The sequence below is a fragment of the Carassius auratus genome, unplaced genomic scaffold (genome assembly GCF_003368295.1).
Source record: "Carassius auratus strain Wakin unplaced genomic scaffold, ASM336829v1 scaf_tig00029225, whole genome shotgun sequence".
Classification (NCBI taxonomy): domain Eukaryota; kingdom Metazoa; phylum Chordata; class Actinopteri; order Cypriniformes; family Cyprinidae; genus Carassius; species Carassius auratus.
The window spans coordinates 52,942-73,648 of NW_020525753.1; the positions used below are offsets into that span (position 1 = coordinate 52,942).

Here is a 20,707-nt window from a genome sequence, read left to right on the forward strand (position 1 = left end):
GAGCAAATCTTAACTCTGGGTGTTTAAATGATGTCTAATATTAGCCAATGGCTAAAAAAAATTCTAAGATTTTGCTCGCCAGTGTGTGCCAAACACTTTGAGCGCTTCAGAGTCTCTCTCTCCATCAATCGGTCTTTTCCAGTTCATTTGAATGGATGTGCAATGCAACTATATTTGACATTGTAAACTTGACGTATTGTAAACTAGTGTAAACTCATCGTTGCTTTGTCTCACACACACGCAGGGAGAGAGAGGGAGAGAGCGCGAATTGACGTGCTACATGTAAACGATATTCTTTGATGTATTTTCCTGTCAAAATAATGGCGTTTCTTTGGAATTTTCAGCTTTTAAGAACTTCTGGGTTTTCCGGTAGTGGGCAATCTCATTGGCTGACACTCCTCTGTTATCGTCCCTGTTTTGATTTAGCAAATCAGTTCGAGTGTACGCGCACAACCTGATTAATATTCATGAATCCAGCAGCTCATTAATCCTCAGTAATCCTTGGTGTGTTTTATAGTTCTTATTAGTAGAATTTGTATCATCTTATCAGTATTTTTGTTAGGTTTATTTTTTCACAGAAACACTGAATGAACAAAAAGCACCACCACCAGTCTAGTTAAAATGAGTAATATGCATTCTAAAATGGTTTAAAGTTTATTTATAATTACTAAAGTTCTATAATTAACACTGGAATATTATAATGCCTGACAGACTGATACTCTTGAGAGTTGTTCTTTCAGATATTTAAAAAAACTGTGCAGTTTTACAAACCATGTATGTATAATATAAAAATTATATCTCAGTCTGGCGAGTAAACGAAAAAACATACACTAGCCAGTGGTGATTCAATTGCTAAGGTGTCCGTAGAGGGTTGTATGTCAACTTCAATCATTCAAAACCAATCAAAAAAGATTAGTCATATTCCCAAATATTATTGTCAGCCGAACACCTTTGAAGTAGGCCTACTCCCTGAATTTAAGTTAATATTAAGTAATTTCTCAAATCCATGTGTGCTCAGTTCTATGTTTAGTGGTCAATTGACATGAAATAAATACAATTAAAATTGTAGCAATTCTTTTTAATTTTACAGTTCACTTATCAGTGCACAGCCCCCCCCCCCCCCCCTCTTTAGTTTCAAATGCAGATTTCTACATCGTTTTGTAATAGTGAACATTTGAATTTTGTTTTTCTAGAATTTCTATTAAAAAAAAATCTGAATCACTGTTTATCTTGATCTGATATGTTGATCACTTTTTCACACTAGCATGGTATATTGAGAAAAAGTGAAAGATAGAAAAAACCTAGTGATGTGACATAGAGCCAAGTATGGTGACCCATACTCAGAATTTGTGCTCTGCATTTAACCCATCCGAAGTGCAGACAAACAGAGCAGTGAACACACACACACACACACACACCCAGAACAGTGGGCAGCCATTTATGCTGCGGCGCCCGGGGAGCAGTTGGGGGTCCAGTGCCTTGCTCAAGGGCACCTAAGTCATGGTATTGCAGTCTCAAGTCTCGAACCCACAACCATTGGGTTAAGTCAAACTCCCTAACCACTAGGCCACGACTTCCCGACTGTATAAAGCTGTGCATCCTGCAATTATTGACAAGGATGCAGAGACACAAAAAAAAGAGAAAAAAAATTTAGTTGGAGGAATACAAAATATGATCGTCTGAATTCCTAATTCAGTATTTGGCCATGAGATCTTGGTAGGAGATATGTGGAGATCGTTTTTACTTTCAAAGCTTTTGTTCTTTCTTTTTTTGTGATCGGTTTGTTTTCCCCCTTCATCTGTTTGTAATTCTGATCCTCTGAGGTCAGTGTTGGGGTCAACCTCAGCGATGGGAGCATTTGCTATCCGAAGGTTATTCAGAGGACCGTGCCAAAGGAAGTCTGGCTTTTGTCTGCTGATAATTGCCTCCTTGCATAAGACCTTTTGAGTGAGGGATCGCAGCTGAGTCATTTAAGATGAGGGGTGTGTGTGTGTGTGTGTGTGTGTGTGTGTGTGTGTGTGTGAGAGAGAGAGAGAGAGAATGAGGGAGAGTGTTTGGGTTATAGAAAGTGTTTTTAACGACTGCTGGAAAAAACAATATCTTAATGTTTAAGTAAATGTATTTTTGTTAATTTATTTTTGCTCATTGCTATTACATCACATACTTTATCTCCCAAGTTTGTTTGCGCTCCCCTGGTGAAATGTTTCAGGCTATCGTGTGTAATGTTTTTTATGAACTTATGCCAAGTGTAATCATTTCAGCTGAGCTCCTAGGGTGCATGACGTCAGCCGAGCTGGGCAAAGGATTTGGACATTTTTGGAGTTCTGTTACACTTTGTTGATTTCAGGTTTTTCATTTCCCAACATGGTGTATATATTTGGAAGCTGTGCTCTCTTTTATGTTTTAGAATTGGTTTGTATTGTTTTATGCCGTTTATGTGGCCTGTTTATTTGAAGAGGTTTTTGAAAACCTGTTCAGGTCACTTCATTAAAATGGTTTGTGTTCTCTCTGAAACCACAGCTCCTGTTTTGTGGGCAGATCTATATCAGAGATTCACAGGGAAGGTAAAGAAAAGCAAGAAAGTGTTGCGTAATTGTAAACGCGGTGTGGTTTTTGTTGTAATCGAGTGTGAGATTGCTCAAAGCCTAATTTAGTTTTGTTTAGGGACTCTTGCACCGTCCATTCACCACTGCTTATTGTAGAAATGGGGCTTCTGGGAGAAAATTAGCCAAGGCTGATCATTGCAGCATTTTTTTTTTTTTTTTTTTTTTTACCATATTCATGGAAAAAAATTATGCTATCCATTGTTTGCAATCAAGCTACAGTCGTAAGGACAATCAAAACACTGATATTTTGAGTTCTATCCCAAGCAGCTTCTACACGTTGTCAAGTGTTTTGTAAATATCTTGGCAAATGTTCTGTTATTCTTTTACGTTATATTGGCAAGTGATTTGTTCTGTTGATTTGAATCTTTCAATGATTTATTGCATGCAATCGAGAATAAAGTAGTTTGGAATACGGCTGGATACAGTTTGCAAAGTGTTTATAAACAACAATTTAGAGTATTGCAGAATGTTGATGTAAATGGTGTCATTTTCTTTTTCAGTTTGTTGTATTACAAAATTCCAAATGGATTCGCTAAATGAATAATTTTATTTTAAATGGATGGTTCACTCCAGAATGGAAATTTATTCAGCCCTACTCACCCCCCACTAGTATAAGTTTCTTTCTTCCACTGGACACAAGATATTTAGAATAATGTTTGTAACCGAACAGTTGTTGATAGCCATTGATTTGCATAGTATTTTTCCCATACCATTTGAAGTCAGAGTTGGCAACTGTTTGTTGTGTTAGTAAATTACAAAAGAAATATATATTTGAGCTATCCCTCTAAGACTCTCTTTTTGGTTCAGCATGATTCATACTTTGTGTATGGAAATGTTTACTGAAGCATGTGTCACTTTCTAGGAGCACCATCTCCAGAGGGCGATTTCCGCCCATCATGTGTATGGAGAGAAGAGGGATAACATGGTGATTCCCGTCCCAGAGGCCAAGAGCAACATCACCTACTATGACTCGCTCTACCCCGGAGACTTCAAGATGCCAAAGCAGCTCATTCACATACAGCGTGAGTACACACATCTTAATGAGTTAGTTTTTCTTTAATGAAGCAGTATTTAAGGTGGGGTTATTGAGGACAGGTATTGTAGCGTTTGAATGTAAGTGATTGAGACTTTTGTTACTGACATCTGTCCGCCAGTTCCTGAACAGCAGGTGTTTAGGTTTTATTTATTTTTTTGTTCTTCAAGTGTTTGTGGATCACAGGCTCTGCCATCTGCCACGTCCTGCACTTTGGGGTGCTTTGACTTCATCTGGTTGTTAAGATGTCCTCAGAATGCCCCTTTCCTTCAAAGATTGTGTAATGTGTTTGTGAAATCTTTTTGAGCATCATCTGCCAACTGCAGGTGATTTAAGAAAATAAAGGCCATAGATATTCTATTAATCATCATTTATAAAAAAAATAATAATAATTTGTTCACATGATGATACAATCGTCGGTCTCCGTCTCTCAGTTGAAGTTTAAAGGGATACCCCAACCCAAAATAAAAATTTGGTCATTAATCACTTTACCCCATGTTGTCCCAAACCAGTTAAAGCTTAGTTCATCTTTGGGATATTTGATTATTTGAATATTCCTGGGTTGGGTTGGCATTCATTTTTAAATTGAGATCAGAATAATCTTTTATTTTTTTTGAACACCTGGTATCTCCTGCGAAACGGTCTTCATTCGCACTTTCAATATAGCCGCTATCAGGCTGAATGGATTGAAGGACTGTCAGGTACGGTTACAGTTGAATTTCCACGTGATTCTGTTACAGCGCGGCACGATTACAAACCGTTCTCGACATTAGACCAGAGCAGTGAGTTGACATTAATTTAATCGGTGATGGTCAGGCTGTTATTCTTAAAATGATTTTGTGTGTATGTATGTATGCATGTATGTATGTATGTATGTATAAAATATTTTTTATTGCAGTTCATACAAAATTTATTGGTTTTTACACTTATTTGGTTTAATGTGTTTTTGTTTTTATTGGTGCTGTCAAATGTAGAAATTACAGATTTGTATATCTCAATTCAGCCAAAAATAGTGAGACCATTTTAGTCACATTTGCGACTGAAAAGTACAGCATGCAACTATGAAAAAATATTCTGGAGCACCAGTGCAACTGACTCAATCAGCATATGTTTTTGTGTTCAAAGGAGCTTGGAAGGTTTCTGACGTACTTCTAACGTGTTTCTGCAGTGTTGAGTAATGCATTATAGATGTATCCTCTCAAAGTGTAGAGAGGGAGTAAATAAGAGACTGTGCAGCGTAAGGAGCATCATTGATTTAAAATGGAGCTTTGTGAGATTGCAATGAACTGAGATGAGTGACCACTTTTGATTTAAGGGAGTTTGCAATTTGTTATATTGATTTAATACAACAATTCATCAAACAAGAAGTATATTTTAAGTGACTGACTTTATCTGACTAAAGCACTGTTGCCTGATTTTGTTTCATTTCGTCAACGAAAATAGTTTCAAAGTAACAGCTGAGCTGCTGTGCATCTCTATTCAAACACACCAATGTTTCATTGATGAATAAACTTGCATTTTGAAACCAATCTAGTGAGTCAGTGATTCAAATACCCATTCATAGACACTACCTTTACATTGTCATTTAGCAGACGCTTCTATCCAAAGCGACTTACAAATGAGGACAGTGGAAGCAATCAAAAACAACAAGCGCAATGATATATAAGAGCTATAAGAAGTCTCACACTAGAACCACAAAAAGTTACTTGCTTCCATCTTAAATGAATCAGCCGTTCAAATGAATTAATGCAGTGATAAAATCAGCCGCCACCTACTGGCAGTTTTTGTTTAATTTTCAAAGTATCTTTTCTGTTTAAATCGTTTACTATTTCTACATTCAGTTTTATAACATTAACCTCTTTTTTTCTTTTTTTTATAATTGCACTCATGTAATTCCTGGCTATTTCCTGTGTGTGTTTTAGGGGTAGAGAGAGTGAAAGGTTGAGTTAAGTGAGTATGGCGGCCCCTGGGTTGTCTGTAATAGGAGCAGGAGGTGTCCTGCTGTCAAAGAGTGTCTGAACAATCTCGCTCTCGTGCGCGCGAGCGCACACACACACACACACACACACACACACGCATACACCAGACGAGTGGGGAAGTGAGGATGAGGCAGTGGGAACTGTAGTGGGAACACTGTTCAAATGGGGGAGTGTTTAAGAGACATCTCTTGGGATCTCTGAAATACACATGATGGACAAGATGTGTTTTTCCTTCGCTTACTCAAGTGAGTTTTCATTGATTTATTGTTCTTAAGCTCCAGTATATACCAGACTGTGTCTAAAAGGTCTCCTAAATGGGGTTTATTTTGGACAAAAGCTAAGTTTTATATGCCATTTAGAAGCTGGTAAATCTGAAATCGATGCCACCATAATAATAGACTATAATGCAACAAAGTGGTAGCCCATTTAGAAAATTAAATGGAGTCTGTGAAAGGTTGTACAGAAGATCAATTACAAATTATTAGAAACCTCATGCGACTTATTTTTTCAGATGCTTTGCTGCAAGACTAACTTTTTATGGTTAATGCTAATGTTTTTAATGTTTTCATTTTTTGTTTTATTACTTATTTATTTTAATGTAGTTCGAGTAAATCTAGTTGTGTGTAGCGGTCGACCGATAGTGGATTTCTCAGCCGCTCCAGCAACAGCTGCAACCTTGAAAACAATCAGCGTGAATTTTTGTGGTCAACCATTAGTGATGTGTGTCATGCACTAGCGTGGTTTCCACAGGATTTTGTGAGGCTTGTGGTGCCAGGTGACGTCGCGCACATTAATTTGCATATTTATAATGCCGTTGCATACAGTTTGCACTTCAGATCAAGTGTTGCCGCACAAGAATATTTCGATCGCCCCCAGGTGACTGGATGCAGTATAGGTCATAAACCCCGCCATCTCCATGTAATCTATTGGGAGGCGAGACAAACTAAATAACCAAATTACACTTCAAGTCATTTTTTTCCAAGGATTGTCATTTTAGGTAGTTCTTAGCATGCTGATGTATGTTCAAGTGTTCATTAAGTTTGCTTAAAATAAGTTATTTAATGCTTTAAAAGGGGGTGTGGTGTCATGATTGTAAGCTTGTGACTGGGTCTGTGGGAGTTTGGGTGGGACTTTGATTGAGCTGCTCCAATGATTCGGTTTCCAAATGACGTCATTTTTGTAAGATGACAGCGTTCATACTGGGAATGTTTTGGCTTCACTTTTCTATAGTGCAAGTCTTTTTTACAGTCTATACTTCATAACTGTTCTACTCTCTAAACTGTCACATACTGTAATACAACTGAATTCCCAGTAAGCTGTTAACATTTATATTTTCTGTTGTCATAAAATAAGTATAAATATTGACTAAACACTATACTACATATTAACCAGGAGTCACTCTCACTAAACTGCTTTAAAAATGCTGTAAGTTTTTGACAGTGCCAAAGCATAAAAATAGCATATGTTTGCAGATATTTAGGAAACATGCTAATTTAACCTTCCAAGGAGGTTTAGGAACATCGATCTATCGTAAACCTCTTAGCAGAAATACTATCCTCAGAGCAGATAGCCATCACCCTAAACAACTTATTAAAAATATTCCTATTGGCCAATTTTTACGGCTTAGAAGAAATTGTAGTAACGATGCCGAGTTTGAGCGCGGAGCAGTAGAAATGATGGAACGCTTTCATAATGGTGGCTATACTGAAAATGACATCTCCGCAGCTTATGAACGAGCTAGATCGACGCAACGATCACATCTCTTGATTAAAACCAAACATGTCTCTAGACAAAGACTTTGCTTCTCCACCGAGTTCTCTCATTTTGGCGGAGAAATAAAGCATGCGATTAAGAAACATTGGCACATCTTGCAGAGCGATCCAGCTCTTAAAGGTATATGTGCAGAATCGCTGCGCATTACATTTAAGCGTCCGCGCTCACTGAGAGAGAGGTTAGTTCACACGAGACTATGTACAAACTACACTGAGTGATTTTCTTTTTTGAAAATGTGCGTTTACGGGCCAGAATGTCTGTCTTTTTGTTTTGGTTTGTGAAACCCGTTCACTGCCAGTTTACCCAATTTTATTTCAGATCCCCAAGTTGGTGGAAATCACAGCGGATTTCATTTCTTCATCATCAAGTGCACTCATTCCCATTGGTTTTCATCAATCTGGCAACCTGCGTGTGTCAAGCCTTAGGAGGAGGGGCCGGGTGATTTAAAAACCCTCTCCAATACTTTGAATTTGGACTGGAAGTCAATCCTACATACAGCACCTTTAAATCCTGATTTTAGGCAACACTTGTGACTTCAATTACAGTTAAAATTGTGGGAAATACTGGGGTTTTGACCTGACTGAAACCTATTCATCGTAACTCAGCCAATGAGATTGAGCAAAACCGCACCTTTATTAAACCTTGTCAGAATGATGAAAAGTGGCTATATTGTCAGACCTGGGACTTGCTGCAAACTTCTAAATGAAAAACTAATATCTGAAAAGAGTCCTAAGCTTTCTTCAAGTGTGTTTAACCTCCACTGCTTCTTTCCACAGCTTTCAGTCTGGATGCGGAGCAGCCGGACTACGATCTGGACTCGGAGGATGAGGCTTTCGTGAATAAGCTGAAAAAGAAGCTGGAGGTGGAGGCCCTGCAGTTCGAGGAGATGATTGACAGATTGGAGAAAGGCAGCGGACAGCAGGTTATTAAAAAGATTCACCGCTTACAATGTGAACTGCAGAGTAAAAAACCTGGGATTTCAGTCAGTGATGCTCGAATCTTTAAATTGAAAGCTGAAGTGATTCTGCTAAACCTTTCCCTCGGAATTAAGGATGTCACTGTGTGGATCCTTAAATCCCACAAACCAGGAGTTATAAAGTTTAAATTGGTGATTGACTGATGCAGATATCTCGAGCAGTTGAAAGATGAACAGCTGTCAGTCACAATGCTGATGGACCGTTTGATAATACATTAATAGTACATCTTTACCTTGACCGAGATATTTATAATGTTACAAAAGATTTCCATTTCAAATAAACGCGGTTCTTCATACTCTGTATTCATCTAATAAAAAAAAAAAAATGCATCATGGTTTGCACAAAAATATATTTTTCATTAGTTAATAATGTTTCAAATCAGCATATTAGAATTATTTCTGAAGGATCATGTGACACTGGTTACAGAAGTAATGATGAAAATTCAGCTAGAACATTACTGAAATAACATGCATTTTGCAATATATTCAAATTCAAATAGAAGTTATTTTAAAGTGTAATAATAATACTTGGTGAGCATAAGAAACGTAAAAAAAAAATAAAATAAAAAAATATATATTAGGGTTGCACGATGTGTCGTTTAAGCATCGATATTGCGATGTATGAATCCACGATAGTCACATCGCAGGATGTGCGATGTAGGCTGTCATAGTTGATCAGTTATTCATTGAAATAAGAAACATTACACGGGCCAGCTGCTCCCCGGCCTTGACGAATGTGATTTGCGGATTAATTGCACAGCTTAACCATCCTAGAGTGAAAGTTTATCATTGACAGGACTGAAAAACACATGCAAGTTTAACAGGGCAGAGAGAGAGGGAGCACGCGAGAGAGACAGGGAGACCGAGAGCGCGCTAGAGAGACTTATGAATATATATGTATTTTTGTTTTGTTTGTTTCTATTCTGCTATGTACAATGCTTTGGCAATATGTACCTTTGTATGTCATGGCAAAAAAGCAATATTAATTGAATTGAGAGAGAGAGAGAGAGAGAGACCGAGAGAGAGCGAGCCGTTTTCAAACAACACGAGCGCTGTCTTGCTCTCTCTCCCTCGTGCATAATTAATCAATTGACACGATGGTGTCGATGTTTAAATCATTTAAAATGAGAATGTAAGTGTGCTCACCCCATTTTTGTTTGTAGGAAAAAATATTGCAATATATATTGCAGAAAAATAAAATATCGCTATGTCATTTTTTTCCCCAATATCGTGCAGCCTATATATGTATGTATGAAAACAAAAGTATATATATATATATATATAGATAGATAGATAGATAGATAGATAGATAGATATATATATAGATAGATAGATATATATATATATATATATATATATAGATAGAGATATAGATATATAGATATATAGATATATATAGATATTTTATTGTTGCTATTATTACTACTACTACAATTAATAATAATATCTTTGTTTGTTTCCCATTTCTCTCTGTACCACAGCTGGTGACCCTACAGGAAGCAAAGCTTTTACTGAAGGAGGACGATGATCTTATCCGGGAGGTGTTTGAATACTGGAGCAGGAAACGGAAACTGTGTAAAAATGTGTCCCTCATCCCAAACATCAAGCAGGAAAAGCGGGATGGTTCCAGTACCAATGACCCCTATGTGGCCTTCAGGCGCAGGACTGAGAAGATGCAGACGAGAAAGGTGAGCAGTTCTGGATGGAGCCATGGCCGTATCAGTGTTGGTTTCCTAATGCTTTAAAGTGTCAGGAAACTCCAACTTTTTGAAGTTTGTCTCATTATGACTTGAAGGAGTTTGTACTAAACAATCAGCGGTTTAGTTTATGATTGTCCTTCTGTGCCCAACAAACTGTAGCATTATTAGATGACTTTTAGTTTTGAGCATTGCTGAACTAAAAAAGAAAAACACAATTTCATAGTTCATTACGTCTAATAGTGATTATTAAATACTCTTATGGTGTATAATTAGGATCATTCCTCTGCTTGTTTTAAAAGGTTTGTCAAGCATGAAAGATAAAGTGGGTGGGAGTTTCCTTAAATTACAAATAACATTGTTCATTTTATGCTTAATAAATGGGTGCCAGAGTAGCATTTGCATAATCATGAAAACAAAAGTATGTGGCATTTACGAAGGGATATAGGTTTGAGTCTATACCACATCCTGTTTTTGTTTACAAGATGAATTGCTTGAAAATATAAAGCAGGTTTTTTTTCGATTCGACAAATATGAAGTTTATATGATTTTGTGCGCAAACATGTATTTTGATGTGGTATAAAAAAAATTTGCATCAACAACAGCAATTGTTTTTGTTACAACTGCAGTTCGACATTAATCAAGTTAGTTAAAAGTTAAACGCCAAAAACATTTGGTCTCCCTTTGTTCTTGTATTGTCATTAAGGCTTTTAATCCTGACCACTAAACAAAGTAATAATGAAGTTCACTAATGCTATCATTCTCCAGAACCGTAAGAATGACGAGGCGTCCTATGAGAAGATGCTCAAACTCCGAAGGGACCTGAGTCGAGCCGTCACTATCCTGGAGATGATCAAGAAACGAGAAAAAAGCAAACGAGAGCTGCTTCATCTCACACTGGAGGTTGTGGAGAAGAGGTACGTAGACTCGCTTTCGCAGATGTTTTTATTTTCAGTGGTGTATCTGCGTGTGATTATTATAATGAATATACACAATCCAGCTTTACTTTGCATTTTATTATGCATAACCTGCTTGACTGCAGGATTTTCTTTATTGCTTTTGTAATTGTGTTATACTGTGTGCGTGTTCATGCATATTGAGAATGGGTCATGTATTTTTAATTGGCTTAGGCATCATTGCATACCCTAATTAAGAGGCTTGTTTTATATAGCTGAATGAGTAATTGTGGTTCACCCTGTTTGTTGCTTCCTCCTTAAATATCCATGCTTTTGCTTCAGGAACTCCATGCCGGACTTTGGTTCTGAGGTGATGGCAGAAGCACTTGCTATGGCAAAACCTGTTTACAAGATTCCCATAATACCCTTCTCCAGCAGCAGTCAGTACCGCCACCAGGACCACATAGACTTCAAAGACTACAAAACCAGGGTGGGTACAGTTTACCCTACTGCTGTGTTCCTGATCTTATTGGGAACAATTGACAAAATTACAGTAACATTGCTTTTTCGCCTGATTCCACTGATCCCTCACATTGGAGCAGTAAAATGGGTTTTGAATGTTCTATGTTCCATTGCACTGGGTCAATATTGCATTGTTAAAAGAAAAATTTAAATATACAAGTCACATCAATGTATGAGCCAAATTTGATTAAATTCAGAACTACAGCTATAAATGAAATGAAATATAGTTGCCTTCATTATAAACATAATTTATTATAAACACCTTGCCTAAATAGATTTAAAGCAAAATTGAAACTAACTGATGGTTAAACATAAATCCATATGTACAGTTCAGTGCAAAAGTCTTCAGCCACTAGTATTTTCAGCAACAAAAAATGGTTCTAATAATAGTAATTCCTTACATTTATATAGCACTTTTCTGGGCACTCAAAGTGCTTTTCATTAAAGGGGGGGGATCTCCTCAACCACCACTTCAGTCAGTTATTTCTGTTTTGCTGTAGTGCATCAGTAGTAAATATCAGTTTACTTTTCCAAACATTAGATTTAAGTGTCTTGGAGACATTGGCACAGTTCTTCTGGATTGAGTCTTTCTCAGTTTGTTCTGTTTCTTCATGTTATTCCAGACAGACTGATGATGATCAGATCTCTGTCTGGAGCACTGGCTGCTGTCAGTTCTCATTGGATTATTACAAATAATGGCAAAAATAATGTTTGGAAATGTAAACTGATATTTACTTCAAGTATTTATGACTTAATACCACTTTTTGTTGATAAATACTAGTGACCTAAGACTTTTTCACTATACTGTATGCGCTAGGCACATGTTTTGCTTGCTTGTCATTACATAATATAATGACAAAATGTATAATGCTTTGAAAATAAGTCACAGCACATTTCAGGTGATAAACATGACTTGTATTCTGGAAAATACAGTACATATAAGTGCATCTATCCCTCTCTTTCAGCCTGAAAAGATGGAGGTGGTCAGAACAAAGAGGAAGTATGAGAAGAAGCCCAAAATCACACCTCTCTCCGCCCCATTGCACACTGGCCCCTCCCTGTTTAACCCCAAAGACCTCAACCAGTACGACTTCCCCAGCTCTGATGACGAGCCCTTTTCACAGGTACACATGCAGGGCGTTTGCTTGACCGGATATAGTCACTGTTTGAAGGAAAAGTTTTGAATTACTTTAAAACAACTAAACTGGCTTCATTTGAGCACAGAGCTACAATATCATTCAAAAGTTTGAGAATCCAATAACAATATCACGCTCTTATGCTTACTAACACTGTTGTATTTATGTTGCGAAATGTTGATACATTTTAAAGTAACTATTTTCTGTTTTTATATATCATTTTTTCATAATTTTGTTCCTGTTAAGCAAAGCTCTTCAGTGTCACATGATCCTGCTCAAGAAAAAAAAAAAAAATTTGTCACTTTTGATCAATTTTATGCATCTTCACTGAATGAAAGCATTAATTGAAGAAAATACTCTGACCCCGAACATTTGAATACTAGTACACAGAAACTTCACATTTAAATTATTTCGATTTTATAATGTTATTTTGCCAACTTTAGACTTCAGTGTTCATGAAATAAGTGCATAACAGACTTCCTGTTCCTGTTGCAGATACATTCTGGTTCATCAGAGGCCGAGGAAGAGAACGAACCCGATGGAGCGTTTGCCTTCAGGCGGAAAGCAGGATGTGTTTATCACGCTGTAGGTGTCGATCGCTGACCTCCTATCTCATACCTTGCACTTCCTTTGATACACATCCTTTCATCGTTTCCTCTTTCCTCTCCACGTCAGCATATCCTGACATTACAGCGGTTTCAAATCTCTTGAGAGGCTAGTTCTGCAGCAGTACCTTTTAAGATGTCTGTTAATTATTTGTATGATTGACAAATAAGTATCCAGTACTTTCACAGAGTCACAGCCCATTGTTCCCTGTATTTCATTTACCCTTTTCTCTGTATTTTAAGTTCCATGTACAATTCTGTCACATTCTCATTTAGTTTGTGTTGTTCCTACAGCCCCGTTTGGATCAGAGCGGCGACTGGCCCTGGTCTGGAGACACAGAAGGAGGGTCATGTGACCCGCGTTTTTCTTACTCCCTCACCACTCTCTCCATTCCCCACCGCTGTGTCGGGTTGGCACGGCGTCGGCTGGGACGGGGCGGCAGGTGAGTCAAGTCCATCTCATTCCCACTGACTTCTTGAATTGTACTTTGTGTTTATTTAATCATATTTAACCTGTTCCTCAGGTTTCTTCTGGACCGAGCTTATTCGGATTTAAATGGAGTATTCCAAAGTCTAGACACTGATTCCGAGCCGGACTTCTCCTTCCCTGCTTCCCCTCTCCACCCGGAAACCACTTCCCAGACCGGTCCCTCATCTTCATCATCATCATCACAGTCCTCATCCTCCTCTTCCTCTCATACCACGTATTCAGACCTGAGGCACATCCTCCGAAATATCAAAGCGTGCCGCTGGAGGCACTTTAAACCACGGACGCTAACCAGCCAATCAGGTGCAGGGGATGCGCTGTCACGGAGAACGTTTAGGGGGTTGATGAGGGGCGGTGCAGGGCCTGGTGGCAGGACACTGGGCAGAACAGCAAGCATGGGACCACCAGCAGTAGGTGAGTGGACTTGAGCAAGTTTTAAACACGTTTGATTTGTGCCTGTTCAGAGGAAAACGTTTGGGCATCAGCGGCTTAGAACAATGTTTTCAGAGTGTTTTGTTCACATTGATGCAAAAGCATGACTGAGCTTTTTGCAGAACCAGACACAATAACATTAACTTCTTGATTTTAACAGAGCCACAGAGTCTATGAATGTCTGCCAAAACTTGACCAGTGAATAATTTCATATTAGAAAATATTTAAATGAGGACAAATCGATTGCATCTTTGGGCTCGTCGTTGACAAAGGAAAGCAATAAACCAGGAGAAGCAAATGTTCATCAGTTGCACAGCTGCAGCTTTTCATCGAATCTCATTAAATGCGTCCAGCCTTAAATGAAACTCGTTCAGAGCCCAGCGTTTCAAATGATGCAGTCTATTCTCCTGTTTCCAGTTTTTAATATCATCTACATGGCTGCAGCTCGCTTGTTTTCCTCTTTTTGATGAGAAACCTTTATAATGCTGTTGTTTCAGTAACTAAAAAGGTCTGCATTACATTGAGACAATATATTGATTTGATTGGTTTATTCTTAGCTAGTTTCAATGGAAAGCACACTAAAATGGACCCTGAGGACATAAATAGATGAACTTCTCCAAAACTGCTCTAGGAATCATTTAATGAGCATTTTACCATTTCATTTAAGTAAATAAAAGCCTCTTATCACACAGGAATGTAAAGGTAACCCGTCAAAATAAGTTTGGATTCCCTTGTGCCAGAAGACACTGTGCCAGAAATATTGTTCAGTAGAATGTACATAATACTATTAGTACTACTAGTAAGTTATTACAACTTAAATTAAGGAATAAATATGTATTCCATGTTTTAATATTAAATTGCATTTGTTTGCAAAAAAGTTTAGTTTTAATAATTAAAAGATAAATGAAATGAATGTGATATGCCTTCATTTATAACCATAAAAAAATGAAATGCACCAAAAAAGGCTATTTTAAGAATAAATTTCAATAGTAGTTTTATGCATTCAATTGATTAGACATGCTTAAACAGAATTTGGTGACAATGAAACATACGGTGAGAGAAAAATAAAACATTTAATAGGGCCATAAGCATTTTTTTTTTACTTTTAATAAATTGTGACATTTTAATTTCGACATTTTTAATTAATAAAATTGTATTGAAATGTTAAAAAACTGTCAAGGGGGACAAGAAGTAGAATCCAGAAAAAATGTAAACCGAATTTGGGAAAAAATAAAACCGATTTCATAGAGCCCTTTACAGATGAGCACGGTCCCACCAGCGGCAGACAGCACGCACGTCGGGGAGAAAAAATCCTCACCCCCATAAAAAGCTGTAAACCTATGGGAAACACTAGGTGTTTCTCAATGTCAAGGAAGGATTCCCGGAAGCCAGTATTTCGAGGATGCTACGTCATCGACATCCGTCGAAGGACTGTTCCAATGTCGAGGATCCTCGGAATTTCAACCAAGGACTGAGTCCTTCGTTCGAAGAATATCCCATACACAGGAAAGGATGCACATGTGTATCCTTCGCGTTCTCAAATCACCCACAATCCAATGCGTGCAGCTTTGCTATCTAGTTCAAAAATTAAAAAAATATCGAACGTTAGCGTAGTCGGAGTGTTAACTGTTTTTATTTACGTTACCAAACATTTGTTATAACTGTAGTAAATATAAGTAAAGTTTCACATTTAAATGCCAGTACAAATTACCACCGTATTGATATTGTAAATTATACAAATATAAATGGTTAACTGAACCGGACCTGTCATTTAACAATTGGTTGCATCATTGCAATTTCTTTTATAAATAACTAGTTAAGTTGTCCAAAGTAATTTAATGATACCATTCACAACATTATTCAAACGGACATTTTCACTGACATAGTGACGCAATTACGTGCACTTGCTAGCCGGTTCCATTTACGTGTTCTCCGAATGCTAAAGAGGAGTCTCACCTAGCCTCTGAAGGAAATGACTTGGAAGGATCAGTCCTGCCAAGGAAGTATCCTTGACATTGAGAAATGCCTACTGTGATGCATAACACCCAACTGTTACAAATTTTTTTGTGTTCTTTAAGATTTTTGGTTTCTTTCATTGATCAAGAAATGTTGTGAAGTTGACTCGGTGTCAGATGTATAATATTTCTGTTTTGTGTTCCAGCGTTCACGGCTGAGCAGTATCAGCAGCATCAAGAACAGCTGGCCCTCATGCAGAAACAGCAGCTGGAGCAGATACAACAACAGGCCAATGACACCGGCTCGAGTCAGGTGTGTAACGGAGACACACAAGTGTCACTCGTGTCTGCAAGTCTGATGGCTTGTGTAACACTCTCCTGCTGTGTCCTCAGTCTCTTGTGTCCAAGACGGTGGACTCAGTCAGTGCCCAGTTTGCCGCCTCTGCACTCATGACCTCTGACCAGCTTTTGACCCTAAAGGTCAAAGAAGATGGTGTAGGAGGTGGAGTCAACGGAGTTGTCCAAGCTTCAGGTTTGTGTTCTGGACAAGCTAAATCTTTTGAGTTCTGTCTCTTGAGTCCTGTAGTAATACTGTTTTCAACTATTTATTGTTTGCTTTACAGGAGTTTACAAGGGATTGAGCGTCTCTGCCACATCCTCTAGCCAACCAACATTGACTGCTACCCCGCCCACCTTCCTGTCCTCCACTAGCAACTCCAACACAAGCTCCGCCCACACGGTCCACAACCCTATAGGTAATCATGGTAACAACACAGCCAACTCCACCTCTCAGGTCCTGATCGGCAACAACCTACGACTCAGTGTCACCACGCCCTCTATCACCAGTCTCAATGCCCGTCACCTTCCCAGAAGTCTCAGCAACGTGCCACCCACTGCCTTGAAGCTCACCGCCAGCAACTGTCAGCTCCCCAAAGTCAACACTGGGTAATCGATTTATATATAAAGTGTGAAGTTAGTAACAATCCAGTATGGCTGGGCATTTCGGCAAAAAAAATGTAATCTTGAATTGCATGTTTTTTCTATTGCACTGCCCGCTTCTCATCTTTCACATCAGCAAAAAAGTGGCTTCTGTGTGAAAGTCACCTAGTAATATGAACAAGTCACATGTAAGCGGTAAATCATTTAAAACGACATGCGGTTGGATCATTCTTTTCTCTTTACCGTCATCACCGGCATATTGTCAAAGTGTCTAATTCTAACATTTGGTTATATTTATTTTCAAAATTGTGATTCTTTGATTTAAAAAATAAAATAAAAATACATTAAAATCTATAAAATCAGAAAAATTGCCCAGCCCTACATCCTGCAGCTTTTATTTTTGTTTGTTTGCAAATAGTTGCTTTTATAACACTAAAAATCCAGCTTTTTGTTTGGAAATATTTTTATTTTTAGCAAACCGTAATAATCTAGTACTTCAAAATATGTTTGCACATTTTCTGTATTTAGCCAACAGTGGCAATCTGTTTTGTTTTTTGTTTTATTGCATACATTTTAGTTTGCAATCAGCATCATTTTTGTTTGCATCATTTGTTATAACAATACAGAATATTTTGAGGTTTTTTTTTTTTTTTTAACTCTCTGACCCTGGACCGCAAAAGCAGTCTTAAGTCTCTGGGGTATATTTGTAGCAATAGCCAAAAAAAAACATTGCATGGGTCAAAATTGATTTTTCTTTCATGCCAAAAATCATTAGAATGTTAAGTAAAGCTAATGTTCCATGGAGATATTTAGTACATTTCCTACTGTGAATATCAAAACTAAATTCTTGTTTAGTAATATGGACTGCTAAGATTTCATTAGGACAACTTTAAAGGCGATTTTCTCAATATTTAGATATATTTTGCACCCTCAGATTCAAGATTTTCAAATATTGTCCGATCAATGGAAAGCTTATTTTTTTCAGCTTTCAGATAATGAATAAATCTCAATTTTGAATAATTAACAAGACTGGTTTTGTGGTCAATGTTAACACATTTAGTACAAAGCTTTAATCAAGCTTTGTTTTGTGTAAAAAAATAAAAATAATAAATAATAATCATATCATTAAACTGTATTTTAACAGTAACTGTCCAGTGTTTTTGCAAGTTTTGCTATATTCAGCAAACGATAAGCAGTGACAATCAAGTACTGTTTTTAATTGTTTGGGTTTTTTTCTCGCAAATATTTAGTTTCTACAAACAACATGCAGCTTTTTTTGCCATGTTTTTAAACCACATTTAGCAACAGTAACATTAAGTGTTAACTGTATTTAGTGACAGTAAATTAATTCATATTTGGCAAATAGTAATAGTAGCAGTGTATTTTGTGTGTATGCTTTTGTTTTGCAAATATTCTGTTACAACAATAACTATCCAAGTCTTTAAAAAAAAGACTTTAAAGCATGAAAAATGACTTCAGACTCCACCTCGGTGTAAGATTTAAGTCTTTTTAAATTTGATTAGATATTAATGAAAAATAATGCAAGAAAATTATAAATCTGCTCACTGAAAAATTTTTTTTTTTAAAATTTCATTGTTCACAAAAATCTAAACATCTGTGGTTGCTTTACTGCTCTCTCATCATTGCATGCACCTGAATGTGCAATGTTGGAAACGTTGCATGAGTTGTGCAAGTATATACAAGTCACTTTCTATGGGATTGTTTCTCAGGTTACTGATCCGTTACATGTTTGTTTACAGGGAGAATCGCGAGCAGGAAAAGCAGTCCCTCAACAGTATAGCAGAGAACACAGTGGCCATGGAGGTGACGTAGTGACCGCTGCCTGGGCGTCCTTTTTTTCTTCTGGTGCTGTGCACCAATTGGGTTCGAGGAAGCAAAAGGACAGCAGGTTTCCACAGCGACTGTCTTAACGTGTGACAGAAAATCTCATCTCTTGTTTCTTTATTTTTGCCCCTGTGACTTTTTTTATTTTTTTTAAATATACTTTGTTTCAGTTAAGAGAAGTGATGTCAATTATGAATATGGCTAATATTTGATGTACAGAAACTACATATTTGTAAAATCCCACCACCATCATCACCCTTGTATATACGCTACTTGAATACAGAACTGTTGAGTTGATGTTTTGCACTTGGGGAATCAAAAAGAGTAAATGGTGAATAAGGGGGAGTGTGTGAGGTAAACGTCGAGTGTGTGAATAGTCATGTGCATGGTGAGGAAACCTGCTGTTCTACCTATTTATTGTGCTGTGTTTACAATGATTTTCTTTTTTTTTTTTTTATGTTGGTTATTTTCTTTTATTTCGTACACTGTGTCCCTCAGTTGTTTCCTGTGGTGTTGTAAGTGTTTAGGTAGCTGCCAGTTCCTAAATTTCCCCGTTTTCGCGTTCGACGGATTGAACATTGATGGTATCATGCCATTTTTTTTTCCCCTACGTTTTTTTTATTTATCATTATTCTTATTCATTTTCCCCTCCTCTTCTGTGAGGAATGGGACGTGTTGGGGTTCGATGCCCTTTAGGTTCAGGGGTTAATGGGAGGGAAAAATTCAGGGGGTTGGTTATAGGAATCTTCCATTTGTTATCATCCCAAAAATAACAAAGACAAACAAGGGATGAAGTCTTCACTTTGGGAGCTTCCAATGCTTCCAGTCAACTAAGCACTATGGTTTTTTTGTTGTTGTTGTTTTTATATATATATATTGCTGCTTTTTGTATAAATTCAGTTTGTTTTTTCATATGATGGAAACTGTTTGGTTTGTCCCCGTTTTTATATTATAGTTATTTTTGTATCTTGTTTTGCATTTGTTGTTTAGTTTTTCTTTTTTTTTTCTTTTTTTCCTGTTCTTGTGGTGAAGCGTCTTTAGCGCTTTGTTAATGGAAGACTTCATATTTTGTTGCTGAACGTCACGCGCAACAGCCGATAAACGCCCATCCAAGTCATCATTCCGGTTTAATGTCATCATCCAATACCAAGAAGCAGAAAACAAGCGGATGCCAAATGAACGTCATCTCCTTGGCCGCCTTCTCTAAACGCATTAATCCAGCAGACTCTGGACTACTTCAAGGCCTGAAAAAAACCCACAAGTTAAAGGTTGTGCCTTCCTTTGGGAATGTCCTGCTCAGTCTCTTCTGTGAAGAGGATGCTCCGGCTCAAGACCGCGGTCCTGCGGTACACACTTGTGCGGAGCTGGGATCTCTGATGCCCAGTCCACTGGCTGAACTGAATCATCCTCCTCCAGGGGTTTTCTAGTCTGATCTGGATGGAGGCAAAAAAAAATATAAAGAAAAAATATTGAATAAGAAAAAAAAAAAAGATATGTGACAATTCAAACATGAATCAGACAATAAAGCCCAGGTTATTATATGTGAACTAATGAGTTGAGTTTTTATTGTGTCAACAAGTGACCGAATTTCTGAGAATTTATACTTTTATTTAGCAGGGATGTATTAAACTAATCAAAAGTTTCAGACATTTATTGTGCTACGGAAGATTTTCATCATGCAGAAATGCCTTTTTTAAAAGAAATCTAAAAGTAAAATCCTATTTTCATGATTTCTGAAGGATCATGTGACACTGAAGACTGAAAATATAGCTTTGCATCCCAGAACTCAATTACATATTAAAACAAATGTTTCACAGTATAAATTG

General features: G+C 37.4%; 1 protein-coding gene across 2 annotated transcripts in view; it reads left to right on the forward strand.

Annotated features, from left to right (window-relative positions):
- LOC113079794 (enhancer of polycomb homolog 1-like) overlaps nt 1-20,428 on the forward strand; it is a 28,039-nt gene extending 7,611 nt beyond the window's left edge. For both annotated transcript variants that reach the window (XM_026252016.1, XM_026252015.1), the window contains exons 2-14: nt 3,469-3,628; nt 8,168-8,313; nt 9,849-10,055; nt 10,833-10,981; nt 11,303-11,450; nt 12,448-12,606; nt 13,114-13,203; nt 13,518-13,666; nt 13,748-14,124; nt 16,304-16,410; nt 16,491-16,629; nt 16,721-17,042; nt 18,797-20,428. In XM_026252016.1, coding sequence (XP_026107801.1) covers nt 3,529-3,628; nt 8,168-8,313; nt 9,849-10,055; nt 10,833-10,981; nt 11,303-11,450; nt 12,448-12,606; nt 13,114-13,203; nt 13,518-13,666; nt 13,748-14,124; nt 16,304-16,410; nt 16,491-16,629; nt 16,721-17,042; nt 18,797-18,869 — 2,166 coding nt within the window. In that variant the 5' untranslated portion in view covers nt 3,469-3,528 and the 3' untranslated portion in view covers nt 18,870-20,428. The remainder of the gene's footprint in view (nt 1-3,468; nt 3,629-8,167; nt 8,314-9,848; nt 10,056-10,832; nt 10,982-11,302; nt 11,451-12,447; nt 12,607-13,113; nt 13,204-13,517; nt 13,667-13,747; nt 14,125-16,303; nt 16,411-16,490; nt 16,630-16,720; nt 17,043-18,796) is intronic.
- The last annotated feature ends 279 nt before the right edge of the window (nt 20,429-20,707 follow it).